Raw genomic sequence first — 20360 nt, 5'->3', positions numbered from 1 at the left:
TAAAATAACATTGCAGTGTTTGAAATGAATGCATTGATCAGTTTCTCAGTGTCCGTTTTAGATATAAACCCTCTAACTTGATGTTTTTTAAGTAGAGATGAAATAGTTTGTACAGACTAATCTGGCAGCTTTACTTGATGTGTGTTGTTTCCCTGATAAATAAACAAAGAAAGAAAAAAATATATAAAAAGTTGATTGATTTATTATGGTCAGGTCAGCATTTAAAACAACTCCGTATTTCAGAGAGAGGGACTTTTGAGTGTTTAATTGTCTCTGTTTTTTAAAAACCAATGACATCAGTATCTGGATCTTGTCTTTAATTGATTACCAAAAAAAAGAAACAAAAAAGAATCCAAGACATTGTTGATGTAGTTTACCAGATGGTTCAGCAGAGACTATTGAAATGTAAAACTGTGTGTCATCAGCATACTAAGGTAGTACTGCTTATGTTTCCTTATAATGTTGCCAAGCAGAAGTGTGTTATATGGGAAGTATTGTGGTCATTGTAAGTACAGTATGTTTAGGGGTTAGGGTTGGGCAATCATAACATCGGAGTACATGTTGGGTTAGAGGTGAAGACTCACCACGCCTGGTCTTGGATAAGGGACCCTGCCTTCATAGGCCCCCCACTGGTAGTCAGGGCCCTCTTTATGAGCGAAGGGTCCATTGAAGGCTTCTCTGATGTCAGCCATACGGTAAACACACACGGCAAAACCCTGGAACACATTACTGTGGAGGAGAGAGGGGGGATGTACAGTTGAACATTTCCACAAATATCTTTTTTATTCGTATTATATATCTGACAACAAATGCCGGAAGATTGAGTTACATTTCCAAGAAACATGAACTTGTAAGAAATGGTTGAAAATAAAGGCAAAAATTAAGTAGTATGCCGCAATAACAATAATAAGTTCAGCAAAAACAACAAATGATAACAAACCAGGCTGATAATCCAGCATCACTCAGCAGGGATGCCATTGTGTACAGATACACCCTCGAGTACAGAAATACAGCTGATGATATATTGTTCTCATATGTCATAGTGGAGTTTTTTAACCACCACGGGACACTACTAACTTACAAAATAGCAAATATTAAATTACTTGGTCTGCAGCAGCTCTATCAGCCAGGACACACATTTCAACCTTTCAGGGGTAGAAAACCCACAGTATGAAAACCACAACTGAGTGCTTTGTACTTTCTCGGAGGACCTCCAAGGTTGGTAATATTAAGGTAAAATAAAGCAGAATATTTAATGTAGATAACCTGTAAACACATATGAAGCTTCATGGTTATTCACCTGATGGTGCTGAAGATCGCATAGACATCTGGGTTTCTCTCGTCCTTGGTCCTCAGCAGGAAAACATCCTCTGTTTTGTATTTTTTTCAAAAGGCCATTTAGTATGTGTGTATACTGAAGGCTGACATTAAAGTGTGTGAGCTTGTACTCTAATGCATGCAGAAGTAAAACCTTGTTAAAAAAGGTTTTGTGCGTATCTCACCCAGTTGGTTGAAGTGTGTGTCGATGCCGTGAGGTCCTGGAACAGAGCAGACCAGTCGGGCTTTGATGAAGGTACTCCACTTGTTCACCAGCGCTCTCTGGCCTCCAACATCATTCTGGCAGAAATGACATTACACACAATCTATAAAACACAGCTGCATATTCATTTACAAATACACATTTGTATTGTTCTGGCTATGCACTCTAGCGCACTGTGTTGTAGCCCAATGATGTGACACGGAGAAGGATGGTTCCAATGGAAAAGATGTTTTTGCTCTTCTCTCAACTCGCTTTGGTCAGAGTGTGATTGACAGATGGTTCATCCAATCACCTGCCATGTATTTTTTTTATATTCCATGCCCTTGTTCTAATAGTCTCCAGTGACGGCTTCTCAGATGGTTCTTTATAACAAACCCTCTGGGGTGTCAGGTTAGGAAAACAGGGTCGAGGAGGACATACAACAATATGTGTAGGAAGGCGAGGGAAAGAGAGACCGATGGGAAGAAAGAGGAGTAAGAGAGGGTGAGATGAGGAGGACAAAGAAGGATATCATTTGAAGGTTTAGGTGGGATTTTGTCTGAGGGTTTTCTGGCGCAATCGAACAGTCTCTAAGGAAATGCACAGCTGTGTATATGTGTGTATTTGCGTGTAGTCTTCTATGCATACCTATATTTGTGGATGGTGCACACGGCACACATGGTTTTCTAAGACAAATCAATGCGTGAAAGAATGTGACAGAGTGTTCAGAGCAGATGGGGATTACAGTTGGCCAATTCGACAGCTGTGTGGGTTTTGGAAGGAGAACAAATTCACATGATCCTGAATATCACGATGCCTTCACAGCGCTTTAAGGAAATATAAATATTATATTGCTCCAAAAGACATTTGTTTTTTTCTACGAGAGGGTTTGGAACTGTCACAAGAGCAGAATAAACCCATAAAACTTACCTCCGGTCCTTGGGACCATGTTGTCATACAACCCTCTTCCACAGTGGGAGTGTGAATCTATTCCTTGGACTGAAGGAACAGGTGGAGACTCAACATTTATCATCCCTAAAGTGTCTTCCAGAGAACAAGAAAGCCCCACAGGACTCCCAGACTCTCCCAGATCACAACCTCTTCTTCAAGTGAAACACGCCTGCAGATGTCTCATTCCTGGGACTGGATATGTCTCTCAATCTTTCTGTGTACATCTAACTAGAGTCTTTGGATTAGACTATACTAGAGTATGTGGGACAGTGTCCCTGCAGAGGCAACTTTCTCTTGAGTTTTTCATGTGACGCCACACGACTCTAAACCTCTACAAGGAAAAAGTGTTGCAATAGCAGTTGCCTGTTCCAATAGAAACATCATCATGTACTACAAAATCAATGTGTTTGCATAAAGAGTTTATAAAGTATCTTACCGCACACACTCGTCCGACACGTGTGTGTATGGCCCCCTCCCTGTCCCCCGGCTCCGTGGCCTTCTCAGTGAAGAAGAAATACACTTTATCGTTGTCTTTGTCGTCGTTGTCTGGGATGAGGTGGGCAGCGATGAACTTTGGGTCTGCAGAGGAAGACGTGTGGATGGATGGAGAGTTAGTATGAAAAGAGAGAGTAATCAATTTAAACCTAAATACCATAAAAAAAACTCTTGTCCTAGCAGCAGAGCTCATCTTGCTGCTAAAATTTAACATATGCAATATAGACAACCGACCCCGTATCTTTCTGAGACTAAACCAACGTGGTCCCCCTTGTGTCCCTGCGTGACACTGAATAATATGCACTGATGAGGACAAACATGTAGTTATTGACATCATTGTCTTTAATCCTTTCAACAAAGACATTGTAAGAATTTTAGGTCTGTTTTGTGTCTCATTCCAGAAGATTTCCTGCAAAAACATGACAAGTCAAATGAAACACAGCAGAAGATAGTTTGTGTGTTTTAAACAAATGTTGAGCGAAGTATATTACACAGCATGTAACCAAAGTCACCCTCACTGGTGAAATGGACCGGATGATGAGTTTAAAAAGGCATAATATGATAAAGATAATGCACTCCAAGGTGTCCTGATATTGAAAATAGTGTAGTTTAATTTACATTGTCTCACAGGTTGATAAAACAGTGAAACGTTACCATGGAGAAGTTTCTGGTCAGTCTCTGTCCTCATGGTGGAGCGACCTCCCATACTCCTGAAGATCACAGAGTCTCTCCCCAGGAAATCTGCAGTCAGTCCTGTATACAGCTCCCCAGCTAGAGAGAGGCAAGGCAGAGGTGGTGGGAGATGGAGAATAAGTTTTAGGGTTTAAGAGAGAGGTAGCGGAGAAAAAGAACGGATAAGTACAACAGGAAAAAGAGGGAAAAGGTGGAAGGGAATAAAAAGGAGAGAGACAGCAGCAGATGTGAAGAAACAGCAGCAATGAAAGGAAAGGGATAAGAAAAAAAGAAAAAAGTTGGCACAGGAGAACAATTTGGAAATCATGGGTGACGGAGAAAAAAAATTGTGGTTCAGGCAAATGAGGAAGGGAGGGAATGAGGAAATACAACACGTCCAATATGCTGCAGAACACATAGAGAGAGTTATGTGAAACCAAAACTCAAACGCACTTACAGGACTACATCCTCCTCTGAGACCAGCACGGACTCAGTCTGAATTTCAGCAACTCAAAATATAGATTTTCCTGGAGACACAAAATCTTTCCTCTGGCACTTGGAAAAGCCTTTAGCAGCCAGGGCTATCAGCTAGACAGCTACCTCAGCTAGCGTGGAGACAGAAATCCCTCCAACTCAGACAATGAAGAATTATGAGGGAATTTCTTTGAGAAAAAGCCTATTTGTTTTATTTTCTTCCCAGCACAGTGACCACTGTAGAAAAGGAAACTACAGACAGAGAGCGATCTCATGGGGTGCATTTATTCTTATCTTATTTGGCTGCAATAATGGTATTAAAAACACACACATCCTTCTATACCTTACTGACAGACGCAAACACACAGTAATTGGGGATGACAGGGCCTGTTGAGCTTTGTGTATTTTGGGAGAAGATCCTGAAATTGAGGAGAGGGAAACCCTTATTGGGTTGATAGCTGAGGAATAGGACTTTCATCAACTTTTACTGTTTCATTCTTGGCATCTCTGCTGTTATTTTTCATCACACGCTGTAATGTGTTGGTCAAGCTCTATTTGTATGCCCGTGTGCGTATTTATGTCCGTGCATGTAGGTGTATTTTATCCGTTGTCTCATTATTTATTTCTTATTTTACGGATTAGTTTCAAGGCTGAAGTACTTTACATCAGAGGACGAATGAAAATGGGAGTGTCGCATGGGCCAATAGGAACCCTTTTGCTTTTTGCACACCATCGATCTCTGATGAGAGAAATCCAAAGAGAGGTCAGTGGTTACTGTCAGAGACAGAAATAGACATCCTGAATATGGAAGACTCAGTCCTGTAACAGGAGCTTAAAACTAGCCGTCTGGTCATCTTTCACAACCCTGCTGACCTTGAGGACGCCAACAGATCTGCTGAGTCAGCGTTTTCCACTTTTAATATGTTGAAAGTATCGTTTAAACTGGTGCAGCCGAACAAACCCTTCTCTCCCAGCATTCAAAATGTCTATTTATCAGTCAGTCTTTCTAGAATATACTTTTTAAGGCCTAATGACATTCCTCAATAGCTTTGTGTGTATTGTTTTTTGTCTACGTGACCATGTAAGCTCCTGCTGAAGTCCAAGCTATTCAATACTTGGCGGTAATTGAATGATTTCCAGCCAAATACAATGCTTTGTGGGATAAATTCTGATGCTCAAAACACCCAAAGCAGCTGTAAATAGAGGAAGGTGGGATAGGGATAGAGTGCTCCACACACACACACACACACACACACACACACACACACACACACACACACACACACACACACCTCCTGCCTCAGCGGTTCCCTGGATTGTCTGTCACTGGTATAAATCAACATTATTTCGCAAACCGAATACCTAATGACATTCAGAGAGAAACACCCAGAACTGTTTAACCTATTCAGCACAACTCCAGAGTGCGTGCATGCAGTGTCAAGAGCGGAAGAAGGTTATGGAAGGTGTTCTGTACGTTATTATCATTTGAAAACAAAGCAGAGATCCGCCCAGAGAGGTGAAATGTGTAGATACAGACCTTCTGTGTTTGGTATTTTAAATAGTTAGTTGTGGAAGATAAAGAATACCAAGCAACAACAAGTCCAGTGGTAATATGACAGCTATGTCACAGCAGGTCAAGCTCCAGCCAGAGAAGGAGAGCGTGGGGAGCAGCAGCTCCTCCTCCGGCCACAAGTAGAGCTTCGCCTTGCTGCTCCACCGGTCCCTGATGGGAGCCAACATCGACTCCACACGACTGGAGGCCCAGGTGGTGTTGCTGGGCCTTCAGTGGAGGGTTAGGGAGGCATAAGAGAACCAGAACCAGGACTGAGCGGGGCAGACCACAGGAACCGGCCAAATTAACACAAAATGAAAGTTCCTCGAAGTAGCTTTGAAGACGTTGTGCAATGGGAAAGGGATAGAACACCCATCTTTTAGATCTTATATTCTCAGTGTTCAGTTTCTCTCTCTTTTTTGGGGTATTTCTGCTTTATTTTGACAGTCTACAGTGAATAGGAAGACATGAAACAAGAGAAGAGAGAGGGGTATGACATGCAACAGTTTTTCTTTATAAAATGGTATAAATATCGGCCAAATTACCTTTGGAAATTGGACCTCAACCCTAATCATATTAGCTCCATAAACCACCGGAGGATTGTTCGAGAATTATAAATATAGACAAACCAACATAGGACGTACCACTGAAGGTGCTAGCGAAGGGGAGGCTGGGGTCATGTGGAACTTTGCCTCTTCCATTCTCCACATTTGTAGGATCCATGGTGAACACATGCTGAGGAAGAAAATGACATGGAGGATTATACATCATTCATTCCAGCATGTGGTCTGTGAGATGAAATGTATCAAAACTGTTTTCAGTATTAGCTTATGTTTCGGATTCATTTGTCCTCCCATTGAACTCCGCGTCCGTCTGAGAACTAAGATGACTAAGACCGTCTGTGAGACGAGGAAATGCAGGATCAGTGCAGTTGCCAGAGTTCAGAAAAAGTTTCCCACATGGTTCCGAGTACAGATCAGCCCAAAGAGCTGAACTGTGTATTACGGAGCCAACAGGGTAACAAGGGAAAACAAAGGACCGGATCTGTTAGCAAATAAAAACTACACTTAATATTGAAACTTTATCAACAAAAAAAGAAATGTGACAGTTCATATGAGGACAGGTTTCATGAACCTTAGGGTCCTAAAACTCACTCAACACACACAGTAACTGACCAAGAAAACCCACAACGTTTCCACTCTTATGCCAATTTGACAGAACCCAAATCATATTCAGGAAACCATTTTCATTTGCTTTCATGTTTTTGTTTTGCTGAGCGCCATGTTTCGTTTTTGTCCCTGTTGGACAGGAAGTGATGTGATTTATGTTTTCAACAGCAGCAACACTGTTTGGAAGAATACAAGAGTGGAGTTGTCAGATTGATCAAAACTGAAAATAGAAGTTAAAAAGTGCCAAAGGAGAAGTTCATGGATAAACCTTCATGGATCTGCATCTAACATCAAACTGCAGATTGTTTCAGTGAAGACATGAGGAAGCAATTAAAATAATAGAGTGGTTCTTTCTTCATCATTCACCAGTTAGTCAAGTTCACCTGACAAACACTGGCCACATCCTTGGATTGTGTGATTTGCCAGGTCAAAACGGGGTCACTGTGGACAAAAGACATTTTGTTCTGAGACTTTCTACTCCCACTTCAACGACATCAGTGTACCAGGCTGCTGCTTCTGATCAATGTGAGTCCAAACGTAGTCGACTTTCAAAAATTAAAAGGGAATGTAAGTCGACAGGACCTACAGTGAGACGTCCTGTTTGATTCCACGTTAATGATTTAAGTGTCCTTACAGTGAACTGCGTGTGTGTGACTCTGTTCCTCTTATGGACAATGGAGTATTGTTATTGGGAGGGTGAGTCTCAGACATCACAGGGGAGATGATGACATTGAAGTTAGCAGGATAAAAATACTGTTACGAAACACAGTGGACAATGTGCACACCCGCGCACATCAAGTTCTGTACGTGCACCAACACACACTCACACGTGGAGAGCAACATGGACACGGCATATTCACATTGTCAGACGCAGAAAATAAGATTATACATACACGGTCTCAGGAAATAAGGAGAGGCAGTTCATTTCTTATTTGATCCACATGTGGCTTTTTCAATGTTCGTAAAGAGATTTGAATGAGTTTTACAGGTGTCAAACGTGCACACGTACAGCCTATCCAGCACACACAACACTTATACACACACTCACACTTCATTGAATTTGAGATGATGAGGGTTATTTAAAAATGTTTACACAATGTGATGTTTGAGGATTTCTGTTGTCATTTTCACTTTTCTCTATGCACGGTATGACTGTGTATTCATTTATTTCTTAAGTTGGTCCACATGTCTTTAGAAGTAAAGAGCTATTTACTGAGAAATCGCATGCCAGCAGCAGAGGATGGCTTTTGTGCAAATACCATTATTCTTTTTTTATCATACCTATACTGAACAGTTTCCTTTCTTACTTCCATCTATCTTAACCCTTTCATTCTCTCTCCATCTTGAATTTCTGCTCTTATTTCCATCTGTTTTAATGCTCTCCATGTCATTCTCTGTCGAGGTCTTTCAGTTTACTCGTTAGTCTTCCTTGTTCTTTCAGCACCTCTTGGCTCTTTTGTTACTGAATTAAACGTCACTGAATCGCTGTGTTCCTCATCAGAGTGTGTGTGCATGTGATGTGAGTGTGTGCTTGTGCACTCCTGTGCCCAATTTTCCACTGCGCACTTGTGCATCTTATACGTTGAAGAGACTGTGCAGTTTGGGGGTTGTGTGTGTGTGTGTGTGTGTGTGTGTGTTATCTTCTTATGATCCGGAGGAATGGTGTGGCTGCCTGTGCAGCTGATTAGACTGTCAGAGTCACTTTGGCCAAACTCTGCCAAGATAAATACACACAAGTGCTGCGATACACAGAAAGAGAAGACATCCAGGCCACTTTGTACTCAGCTGTGCCAAGCAAAATACATCAGGACCCCCGCTGCCAAACCGTTTAGACAGGTGACTACTGACACACACATGTGTCACACATGCACATTGGTATCATTTTTAACTTGTGAGGAACTTCGTTGACTTTTTTTCATTCATTAGCTTCTACCCCTTTATTATATATTCACTATACAACCTTACCATTTACTAATCTATATAAAGAGATTCAGCATTCATATGCAGAATCTGTAGGCAACGGGACACCGATTTTGGTATCGTTATGGAAGCGTTCTGGTTTCGATTTGTGGTCCAAGTAGTATTGACCAATCACGTCGAGAGGGACTGGTTGAATGCAGATAAACAGTCCTTGTGGAGATCTCAGAACCCACTGGCTATCGTCTGGCGGTGATTTGGATTTTTATTGGCTTAAAGCTTGTAAACTGGCTATTCCGGCCGTATATGTAGTCTCTCAGTTCCAACCCCACTCTCGCATCTCAAGTTAATCGAACTGTAAACAATGAGCAGTGGACGGAAAGGAAAGTCTTGGCCCAGATATCCATTGGCTACATGGGAACCCCCAGAGATATAGTCCCTTATCCACAGAGGCTTATTGTTGTCAGACCATTAGCCGATGGGTTCGAAGATTGCCAGTTTTCAAAATCAAAACCTAATGCTGGCTACAATCTTCACCCTAAATCAGCTGCCTTGAAGTGATATTGAAATAACACACTTCCCCTATTTCGAATGAAACATTTGAATTTACTAGCCATAAAATGCACCCTTGCTCAATTTAATACACCCAGAGGTTTTACTGCTACAGCCTTAGCAAGACTGGTATGACCATTAGCTTATTGTTTCTAACGCTACCACTTCTCTCTACTTGTGCTAATGTTACACCATGTTTTAGCATTTAGCATTACCACGTTATTGTCATTTGGGGCCACAGTGGTCCCTGCTCAGCAAAGTTACATGGTCTCCTTTTAAATGGAGCAATCCGCCCTAAAACATAAAAACAACTGCTAATGGATGTTTTTTGGTATCCGTTCCAAAGAATCAAAGAGATTCTTCTGAATTATTTCCAGATCCACCATTTTTGCAACAACATTAAGTCATGCAGTTGGAAATCCACTGTAGAAAAGTCATAGATGCCACTTATCGTAGCCTCAATGGACAAGATGCAAAGCAGCCACAAGACAAAGTTGCGCTTATACATAAAAGACTTGACTCACTTGCTCTTATAACTGAGATTTTCCAACCACTGACTGCATACAACCTGTCCAGAAGTGTCTTTGCATTTTTTTTAACTACCATAAGTCATAGCAGGGTGGGAAACCAAGACTTTACCTTCCAGCCAACAAATGTAAATTCTCGGTTTTCCACCCTGCTATATAATAAACTCTAACACAACAGAGTACAATGCTTCTATTCTGTTACAAGTCACCCAACAGAGATGCAGTTACCATGTCACGTGGGATTTTCTCTTGAGTGAGTCGAGACATCCACCTTTTGGTCTCCCAGCTCCTTCCAGCCTCTCATCTTCTTCTCCACCCTTCTCCTCTCTTGTCCTCCCTCACTGTTCATGTTTTGATGAAGAAGAGGTTGATGCTACATGAGATTGTGCAATCCTGAACCAGGGTTGCCCATTTAAAGTGAATAATTTAAAACATCCGTCAAGGGTCTCAGTTTTTTTAAATTAGCCATGCTTATTATTCACAGTTTGAAACTGGATACACGTTTAAAAAAGGTTTACTGTCAAAACGTCGAGTCAGGTTTGGAATCACTTCAAGCATCAACTTGGCCAACCAGCAGACCCCATTAGAAATGCTGTTGTACTTGGCCTGTTCCTCACTGTTCACTTGTTCTCTCTGTAAATCTTCTCTGTTCTTCATTCTTCTCCATTGAAAATACACAAGACAGAGTAAGACAGGACAAGAGCTGATTAAGAGTTATTGTAACAATTATAAAAAGATTATGTAAACCGAGCAAAGATTACAGAAAAGGCTGAAGCCGTAAAATAAGCATTCATTTATCTCCAGTTTGTGGGGCTTGGATCCAAAGGCAACATATATGGGACAAATAAATGGATGATTTATAAGCAATTTATTTTTGATTATGCTTTAAATCTTTTTAGTCCTCTTTTTTTATCCACCTCAATACAATAGCTTATTTTCCCAAAGGACTTAAAAAGTATCCCATGATGTGTAGCACTCGCTAAGGTCGCCAGGGAACTCTGAGAGGAAGTGAGTTACTCAGCAAGTTACAATCAGAGTGCCAAAAAGCAGAATTGTGAAGTAAACGTGGGCTTTTACTGAGAAATGGAGCATCTGAACTGCTTTACTCTACAATGTTGAGAGGGCCAGTCTGCTATTTGTTTGTTCAGCTTTGAATTTTTTTTTCAAATCTGTCAGCTGTTGTTAAATAAATCTGCTTCCCCGTGTGTGTGTCAATCTGTGTGTCTGTCTACACATTTGCTTCTATATATTTAGGTTTATGCCTGACTGTGCACGTCTGTCATCATGTTTGTGTGTGTTTCTGTCTGTATCTCAAAAATGTATATGTTCGAGTTTGTGTCATGTGTTATGTTTGACGGTGTGTATGTGTGTGTGTGTGTGTGTATTCATGCTTGTGTGTGCGTGTGGGGGCTAGTCCTCTGTATGTATGGTGGTTTATTTTCACATCTAGGACACTGCTCAGGCAGCTGTGTCACTCACCAAGGGCGCTCCAGTTTGTGTGTGTGTGTGTGTGTATGAGTGTGGGACAAAGAAGGAGTGATGAAGAAACACATGACAGATCCAAAGTTCATATTTCTATGTAAGTGATATGAACACCATGTGGTGAGAATGAATTTAAACATTGTTTTCACACTCAAAGAAAGACAATAAAGAATTGCCTCCACATTTGATTGATAAACTACGACATGCTGTAGGCTTTTTGGGATTAACCCGCTGCAATTCAATCATAACAAAGAACAATTGTCGGAAAATAATTTTGGTGATTCTGAAAGGTTCTTCTTGAAGACTTCTGACGCTCCTTTTCATCATGACTGCATGTCAATTAGTTGGAAATACTAGAATTTTGCTCAATGCATTTCTTTGTTTTCATCTTTGGATGAAAGCATGAAATTATAATTAGACACTAGAGAACAGTAACCACTCCAAGACTAAGACATTTTTCATAACACTGTTTGACAGTCGGGAAGCGTATTTTTTTCACTTCAAAATAGCCGATGTAAAATGAGCCTAATTCACATATTCAATTATATTATATCGTATAGTATTTCCTGCTACATTCATAGGTTTTCCATAAAACTTGTGTGACCAACGGCAAGACTGAAACAGAGAAAAGCTGGCATGAGAAAGAGTGCGTGTCTGTCTGCCCCTAACTGAGTTGTAACACCTAAGTTCAAAGGTCATCCCACCCAGAGTCTGGTCCGAGGGCTCGCAGGCTCGCTTCCCTCGAGAGGTCAGACAAACAGACGGGTGTGTGTTCTCCACCAGTTAACGATTGGTTAAATAAATGGACAGGCTCCCTGCGGTGTCATCCATTCACACAGACACTCCGACTCGCTGAAAGGTCGCAGTTGTGGTCGGAGTGATGGAGGGACACACACACACACTCAAATACACACTCAAACACACACAAGCAGGACGTCAACTGGTGTCTTAACATCAGCTGAGGTGGTCTGAGTTTTAACACACATACAGCTGACACAACCTGGGACTCGTTTCATGCATACCCGGGCACGCACAGATACAAACACGCTATCTCTCTATCATAAGCACGTACACTGGGGAAATTGAAACAAATGCAGCAGTGTTTGGGAAGAAAGCTGCACTACCATCCCATCATAAACTAGTGAACAGATTGAAACTCCTTTATTCATAAAGATGATGGGTTGCTTCAAACTGTCATTCTAGTCTAGTCTAGTAGAGTTTTGGGCTTTTCTTTTTAACTGAATCACTGCAACACAACACAAATACATACAGGGTTTGATTGGTTGCCAGCAAACTGGTTAGTTTAACTCTTGTGTTCCCAACGCTTGGACAGTGGCCCTCTGCGTCTTGATACCAACGCACAAGGCACCCGTTAGTCTTTATGAGATGCACCGGGCTTTCAACTAACTCCAATGTAAAGCCATCTGCGACAGAGACGCTCAGAGCAACAGATGTAGAATCAAGAGCGAGAAGTCCTCCAAGGGCGGGAGTGAGGATGGGGTACATGGGTCTCACAAACACACGTCTTTCACTCAGGAGGCCAACGTGACTTTTACTGACGTTATGTCACATGATGTTCCGTAGCACGGCGCCAATGAGTCACATGACGTTTCTGTACGTCTGTATCTTATACGTTATGTTACAAGTGTACATATTTCAAACCCTGAGTAGTTGTGTTGCCTAAACCCTAACCACCATCAACCGCATTACTATACTAGTCAATAACAGTGATCCTGGCAAACAGACGAGCTGTTCTGTCCTTTGGCCCAACACCCTTCAAGGATCCCACTGACTAATTTCTGTTTCTTTTTTTTGTTTTCCTTATTACAACCATGCAGACATGCTGCACTGCGTATTGTAACCGGGCATAAAGTTATTCAGCATGAGCAGAGGAAGACATGCGCTGTTGTTCATGATGTGCAATAAAGCCTGTGGTCCAAAAACCACACAGAGGATGACAGATTGAGAGGGAGGCAGAAAATGACACCAAGGTGAGCACACACACTGTGACGAGCAACTTAATCTGCTGCAATGCACCTTCTGGACTTTATGTGCACACACACACACACTCTTCTCACTAAAAAGGTTGGCAGTGTCCCACCCCAATGTCTCACTTCCCTTTCCTGAGCTCTTTGCCAACATCCAGCTTTCCTCTCTCCTCATGCCCAGTCAGTTTGACCCCCTCCTGCTGGGCCAGGCAGGGCGGCACACAGGGCTGCGATCTGGAGGACCGCCGTGAAACAGCGAGCTACGAGTCCGTCTTAATGGCTCCATTCATTGATTCTTGTCTTTCAAATGGCTCCGAGAGCAAGTCTCTGCAGAGGGTCCCGCTGAGCTAAGTGGCTGTGTAGAGAGCCAGCCTGTGCGGTTGAAAAGACGTATAGAGGACCCAACACTGCGGCTGAGTAGCCCTACAGAAAGACTCATAGCAGAGCTGCCTGCTGAGGCTTAACCTTGAACCCTGAGGATGCAGGGCCAGTCTCTGAGTTGTGTTTAGAAACCAACCACATTTTTTCCATTACCCCAGTGTCCTTCACAGGATTGCTTAGAGGCCACCCATTGATTCCCTTATCATATCATATGCACAGTACTTCATGTGTATTATGATACAGTGGCATCCTGTCTCTATGCTGCAATAATAACGCAGACATTTCTTCATGACTTGTTCATACTGTGAACTAGTTAGAAAGCCATTCCTTGGGAATTTCAAAAATAAACTTTCACTTTCGTCAGCATTAATGTACTTTACCAACATGGTGTTACTGTAACATTGAGCAAAGTATTTGATTTAAACATAACACTAAATGTAATCATAAAAACCTAACCAGAAGTGTTTGTGGTGGTTTTCCAACCCTGAAGAACATGCCATGCACAATGCTTTCTCTTGTCTTTTTTGCATAAGACTAAATGTCTTTGTGTATTTCTTGTAATGCTGAATCCACAGAAAATGATCATCAAACTTAGTTTTAACTCTTTTAGCCCACTGTTTGGGCCTTCAGGTCTGCACATTTGCTTTGTACTCCATTTTTCCAGCTCAAACCAATCCTCAATAAACCATAAATCCATGTAGGCAGCTGTTTCTGTGCACTTTACTGACCCAACACCAAAAGCCTGAAAGACAAAGTTAGTGACTAGCTGGTGAGCACGGTTAAAAAGCCAAATACTGTTTTCTCAGGAGTTGGTCGAGGCCAAACCAGAGCTGAAATAAGAGTGAATATTTAACCTGCTTTCATCAGGTGGATGGACACATTATCACACTGTTAGTTAAGTATTAAATTCATAGTTGCCAAAAACCAGTTTGTGACTGATAACAATGTAGTGCAATAACTCTTGCTAAGGATTGACAGTAGAACTCAACTTACAGTCAGTTGATGTCAAAGTAAACTGCACAGTCCAAATTGAAAAGTCTCTCTAACGGCTACACAGTGCATGAAACGTGAATATAATTTACAGTTTCCAAACATTTCCTTTAGTAAATGGAGTCACAGTGCAGCAGTACGTCAGCATGCATACAATAAAATAAATGTCTTAAACAACTGTTACAGTTCTAAATCACATAGTTTTCCTCAAAAACACCAACTGGAAAACAGTTTCTGTGGATGTATTTATGTGTTTGTGTGTTTTTGTGCATGACTGATGTACCGATGAGACCTTCTCCCTCCCGTGATACTTTGTGGGCCCCCTCAGTTCCCCCCAGCAGTTGTCCCCTCACACACACACACACACACACACTATACACACACTGCCTGTCTTCACCCCGGCTTACCTCTCCTCTGTGCCCCACGTAGATGAAGGCACACATGGGCTGGAAGGCACCGGTGCCACAGGCCAGGAGGTGGGTGCGGTTGTAGGGCTGCAGGAGGCGAACAAAGTTGGCACACTCCGTCTGCAAAACACAGGTACATACACACGGATTAAAAACTTGCATCACAAAGAAATATGTGAAAATGTTATATACAAATAGTTTTATGTGATCGGTCATCAACTTTACTTTCAAAGTTAATTGTCATGTTTGATCTTTAAGTAAATGCATCTGGAGTTTCGCCCACATCCTCTATCACCACTCAATTAAACTCCTGTTTCTGGGATAATTGAAATACTCGTTTGCACCTCAGCTCATAAACTTTGTTTTCACCGACCACCCTTTTACTACTGCACATGTGCCACTCTCAACAGAGATGAGAAGGAGGAGAGGTGACTCACTCCTTAGCTACTTCCACCATCAGCTCTGGAAAAAACAACGATCTACTTGATTTATTAGCGCGATGTTTCATTTTACTTTCCTGGGGCAAAGGGGCAATCCTTTTTGTTGAGCCCTGCCAGGATGTAAGCATTCACTCTTGCATGCATGTTACACACATACTATAGGGCACACACACACACACACATACCAGGGAAGGGGCCTTAAATAAATCAAATCTCACAGTACAAAGTTACCTGTCATCCAAATGCAGATAAGTTAATTTTCAGGGTACTGAAGAGAAACAAAATGATTTCTCAACAGGGCTTATTGAGCCCACATGTTTGTACTGAGGGCCAAGAACAGAGCTTTATTAGATGAAATGTGATATCCTCAGTGTCCCGCATAGGACTTGTATCTCTGATTTTTGGATTTCAGCCAACGTGACATGCTGATGTTGTAAAACAAGTTTCATCACATTCGGGTCAAAGGAACATTGTCAAGATTTGTAAAGCATCAGAAAAGGGATAATCCTGATGTGAGTTTTGGGTCATAACAGATACAAAGACACCAACAATAACACTAAGTTTAATTTTGATAACTTCGGTGAACTCCCTAACATACTCAACTACAGTGTATGTGGAGCTAAAACTGGAGACAGAAGGCCTAAAAATGGAAACAAAGATATTCAAGTGGACAACGTCAAAAGGCCAGACACTCAAACACTATGAGAGTTGGAACAAAAGAAGTGGTGACTGAGGAAACAAGTATCAAGACATTTCTGTACTACACAGCGGCCCAGAGGAAGCAGAGGGCATGACTACTTCCTGTCTGACAAAACGGGTGTCGGCGGCGAAGGAAGGGATCAGCCGGGTGTCATTCACTCAAGCTGACGAGGTCAAACTCATATCTGCACGATGAGCGTCTGGTGTGTCTCTGTTCAAAATGTGTGCATGCATGGTGTGTGTTGATGTCGAATTAAATGAGATTCAAGCGCATTGGTGCATGGTTCTTTGCCTTTTGAGCATTTCTGAGTTGTTTGGTAATTCCTGATTTAAACGCTGGTGCGCTAGTCTCTTTGTGCCTTTACAAATCCACGTGTTGTGCGTGAATGAGTCGAGGAAATCCGTCATTTTGTGTGTGGCCCACGTCCCTCTCACACTCGCCGTCAGAGACTCAAACATTTCCTCGAGTGCGTTGCGGCGCTGCAGACCTGATGTAAACCATGTCACTGCAGTATACGAGAAATAGTTTACATCACCATATTGCCCTTTCCTGCTGGCTCGTTTCTCTCCCCAAACAAGATCAGACCAGTAATAAACTAAACAGAAACACATTTGTATTAAGAATGCTTTCAGTAAATCTAAATTTGCAGTTAAGTATTTGATCTATGAAAAAGGAGCAGCTGGGTTTCTCAAATGCCCTTATGTTTCTGTTGAGAAAGAGGGGCTATCATGAAGCAAATGTGACATGTTGTTTCTGTCAAAGTATTTATCCAGAATTAGAATTGTATGGCTTAACTCGTGACAAACCGGCCTACCCTTTCATCTCCTGGAGGGAAAAAGTTAAGGGCTGGACGTTACATTATGTCTCTTATGTCATTACAGAAGACATATTGGAGGTCTAGGAGAGCTTAACAAGTCGACTGAGAATGAACAGAAATGTGTCTCTCCCAATGTTTCCGTTCTAGTACTCGGGGAGTCATCTCAGAGATCTGTGTGGCCAAGGAGAGCAAAGGGTGAAATGAAATGTTGAAAATAGGAAATATGTCTCTGCTCTCCCACCCTGGGATCTGGGGTTTTAAGCATCTGTGTGGTCTTACTGAGATTAAGTGGCAATGAAGGGAGTGGTGTTAAACAGAAAATGAAGTGGTTTGATTACTGAATCTGGTTTTCTCTCACTGGGAGATTTCAGGGAGTAGTCTTAACATCCAGCCAGCATCTATTCACTGCATATACAGCAAGGGTCAGGCTAACTGGTGGACCCAAAAGCTCACAATGTCCATGTATTAACCTTTAGTCATCAAGGGGAGGTCAGCTGACCACAAATGCTGCTTCCCAGCAATACCACGCTGCTGCTTCACGCTGTTGAAACTTTTAAACTGACCGCGGAAACCACAGCTTTGTGTCTTGGGGGTTGAAAAAGGGAAAAGGGTATGTATAGAAATTGAAACATCAAATTTGCATTTGCATTTGCTCTGAGACATATGTGTCATTAACATAAATAAACAAGAACGATGCCAAGACCTCTGGCAGCCTCTCCTGGCCTTGACAATTTGCAACACTCAGCCTGATTTCTCATGGGGTATGTAGATTTTGGAGGACATTGTGGTTCCAAAGAAAGCTTAAGATTTCAAAGTTCAATGGCAGAAGAAGGTGTGAAACAACAACAGCAAAAATAAAAAGCAGCAGAGAGGGTGACTCCAGAGAGCAGACAAAAGTCTTCTTCATGACAGAAAGAAACTGTTTTTTTTTCAAAATGTGGACTTTATTTTGAGAAATATGAGCAGTGACAGTACCACAGGCTACAAATCATTCTAATCATGCATGGTCTGATTTGTTTACGGTAAGTATAACACAGCATCACGATTTGGCGTGGACGCATTCATTTTTGAAATATGCTATGTCTAAATGCAGTCAAGAAATTTGCTCAAAGACCAGGAAAATGTTTCTCATACTTTTCCTTCTCCATGTTTGTCCTGGGCAGGCCAATTATTCGGGACTTTCAACCTCTTTGGCACCCAGATGCATGTTGCGGAATTTTTTTTAAGGGATTTAAAGAGGTTTGCCAAAACAGTGCAGTGATTAATTGCTATGTGACCCAAAAGTACGTAAAGGGAAAGATGGCATTATTGATGTCAGAAACACTGAACTAACTAGGTATTATCTGCACCTCTTACATTTTGCTAAATGCCAATCAATTTTTGTTTTACATCTGATTGACCAAATACTGCTGTGCATCTCCAGAGTCGGCTGCATCAGTAATCTGGTGTTGTTCTGGGAGAACGTAGCATGTTTCAAACAGCAAAGAGGAAAGGCGGACGTTTGGACACCACAGAGCTCCTGCTTGGTTAATTCTAATTGATAGGATTTGCTTTTCACCAGTCGATTATGTCCGTGGAGCACAGTGGTAGAGCCAACATGTGGCTAACAGCAAAGCCAAACATGTTCTATGAAGAGTGACCCGGGCAGGGAGAGGCAAGTTTGGACATGGAGAGCAGTTTCCAGTAGAAACAGCCAATGTTCAGTGGAGAGAATTCGTATTCTGTAATACTAACAGGAAAATTGGACCAACACATTCACTCACACAGATGTGCAATTGTACGACACTACAGTCGACAGGACCCGTACGCAAACACAACCACAGACACACGCAAATATCGTAAAAGCAGTTCAAAGCCGGACAGCTGGCCTTTCAAAGTCTTTGGTCTCAGCAGCTGTTTGATCCACAAAGAAACCTGTTTTCTACTCTCCAATGACTTCTAGACAGCACTCAAAACATTCAGTCATGGCAAGAAACTCTCTCCGAAGTGTGTGAGAGGATTTTTCCGAACATCTACCAGCCACCTCCCAACATGTAACCAATCAAATATTCATGTTAGAGTAAAAAAAAATAAAAGCCACAGTCACTTACTTAGCTTCCTGGCAGGCGTAAGAGCTGCAACCAACATTTACCAACATTTTGGCAACAAAAAGAGCAAGAGACAGACCACACAGGGTCTCCGTGTCTCTGTCCTCTGCAACATCTTTTTCTCGTTGATATAAAGGGGAGTTGCTGTAACGCAACTAATGTTTAGTCCTGTATTGCACCACTGTAAACGATAATGTATACTTTCAGTTTTAAAAGGGTTTTTTTTGTTAGTTTTTTTTAGCTTGAAACAAACAATTTACTAATGCATGAGAATGAGATTACATACAGTATCCTGGCCCAGCTTCTGTCCCCTTAAGGACTCAATACTTTAAGGAATTATATTTAGGTGCCATTCTTAAGAAGAAAGTGGAAGTTTCAATTGTAGTGCTACTGCGTAGTTGACTATGGTCACTTTACGCCTTCATAAATTTACTAAAATTGTAAATTACAAAACGGATAGTTTTTCATTGCTTTATTATAAAGTGATTCCAAAAAGTATTCCCATTCCAACCCTGACTCATTAGAGTGTTTTCTACTCGGCCCTTTAAAATCGAGTTGTGGACAGCTTTTAGCAACTAAACATACTATGTTCAGGAAACGTTGAACGAAAACCAATATTTACAGTCGGTAGGTCTAGACAGGACAGCCTCTCACTTTCCTGCACTCAGACACCAAAAACACTAGATTCAAACGAACTGACCACAGCTCTGCTGATAAAGCCAAACCGTGTGGGAAGCCAGATTACTGGCACCATCAAGCTTGTCGCGACAGAATAAAGCGAACAAACTCTCAAAGAAATGAACGGAGCTCTGACATGCACACGCAATTCCTCGCCCGTTTTCTCAAAGCTGAATTGTTCACACACTCAAAATGCTGAACTTGCTAGCTCTGCTGCGATCCCTTACTCTGCGCTCAAAAGGTGTTGTTTGTGCAAAGAACTTCCTGATTAGATAATCAGTCCTGTTGTTAGCAGATAGATGCAGCAGAAAAATGTGTTAACAGCCAGAGCAAGACCCTGCATGCTTGGCTGAAGTCACTGAGTGCCTCCCCTCGGCATGTTATTTATTTGTCTGAGCTGTAATTAATGACGGTGAAGGTTATGAGGTTGTGACTCTGGGAAGAAACGCTATCAGTAAGAACATGTTTAAGGTGGTAGACACTTGTCAGTAAGTAGGCTGTGGAGACAGAGGCTTTCATTAAAGAGATAAAAAAAAAGGGACTGGTTAACTTATTTTCACTC

At 41.8% G+C, this 20360-nt stretch overlaps 1 protein-coding gene across 1 annotated transcript in view; it reads right to left on the bottom strand.

The window, feature by feature from the left end:
• Positions 1–20360, bottom strand: part of sema3bl (sema domain, immunoglobulin domain (Ig), short basic domain, secreted, (semaphorin) 3bl) — a 56026-nt gene that overhangs the window by 9906 nt on the left and 25760 nt on the right. The window contains exons 4-10 of the mRNA XM_079178307.1: positions 15077–15196; positions 6308–6398; positions 3620–3736; positions 2907–3049; positions 1503–1617; positions 1301–1370; positions 585–729 (exon numbers count right to left, since the gene is read on the bottom strand). Coding sequence (XP_079034433.1) covers positions 585–729; positions 1301–1370; positions 1503–1617; positions 2907–3049; positions 3620–3736; positions 6308–6398; positions 15077–15196 — 801 coding nt within the window. The remainder of the gene's footprint in view (positions 1–584; positions 730–1300; positions 1371–1502; positions 1618–2906; positions 3050–3619; positions 3737–6307; positions 6399–15076; positions 15197–20360) is intronic.

This window comes from Pholis gunnellus, assembly GCF_910591455.1.
Source record: "Pholis gunnellus genome assembly, chromosome: 2".
NCBI lineage: Eukaryota > Metazoa > Chordata > Actinopteri > Perciformes > Pholidae > Pholis > Pholis gunnellus.
The sequence above is the reverse complement of the archived record's forward strand: the minus strand, read 5'-3'. Positions and strand labels throughout refer to the sequence as shown.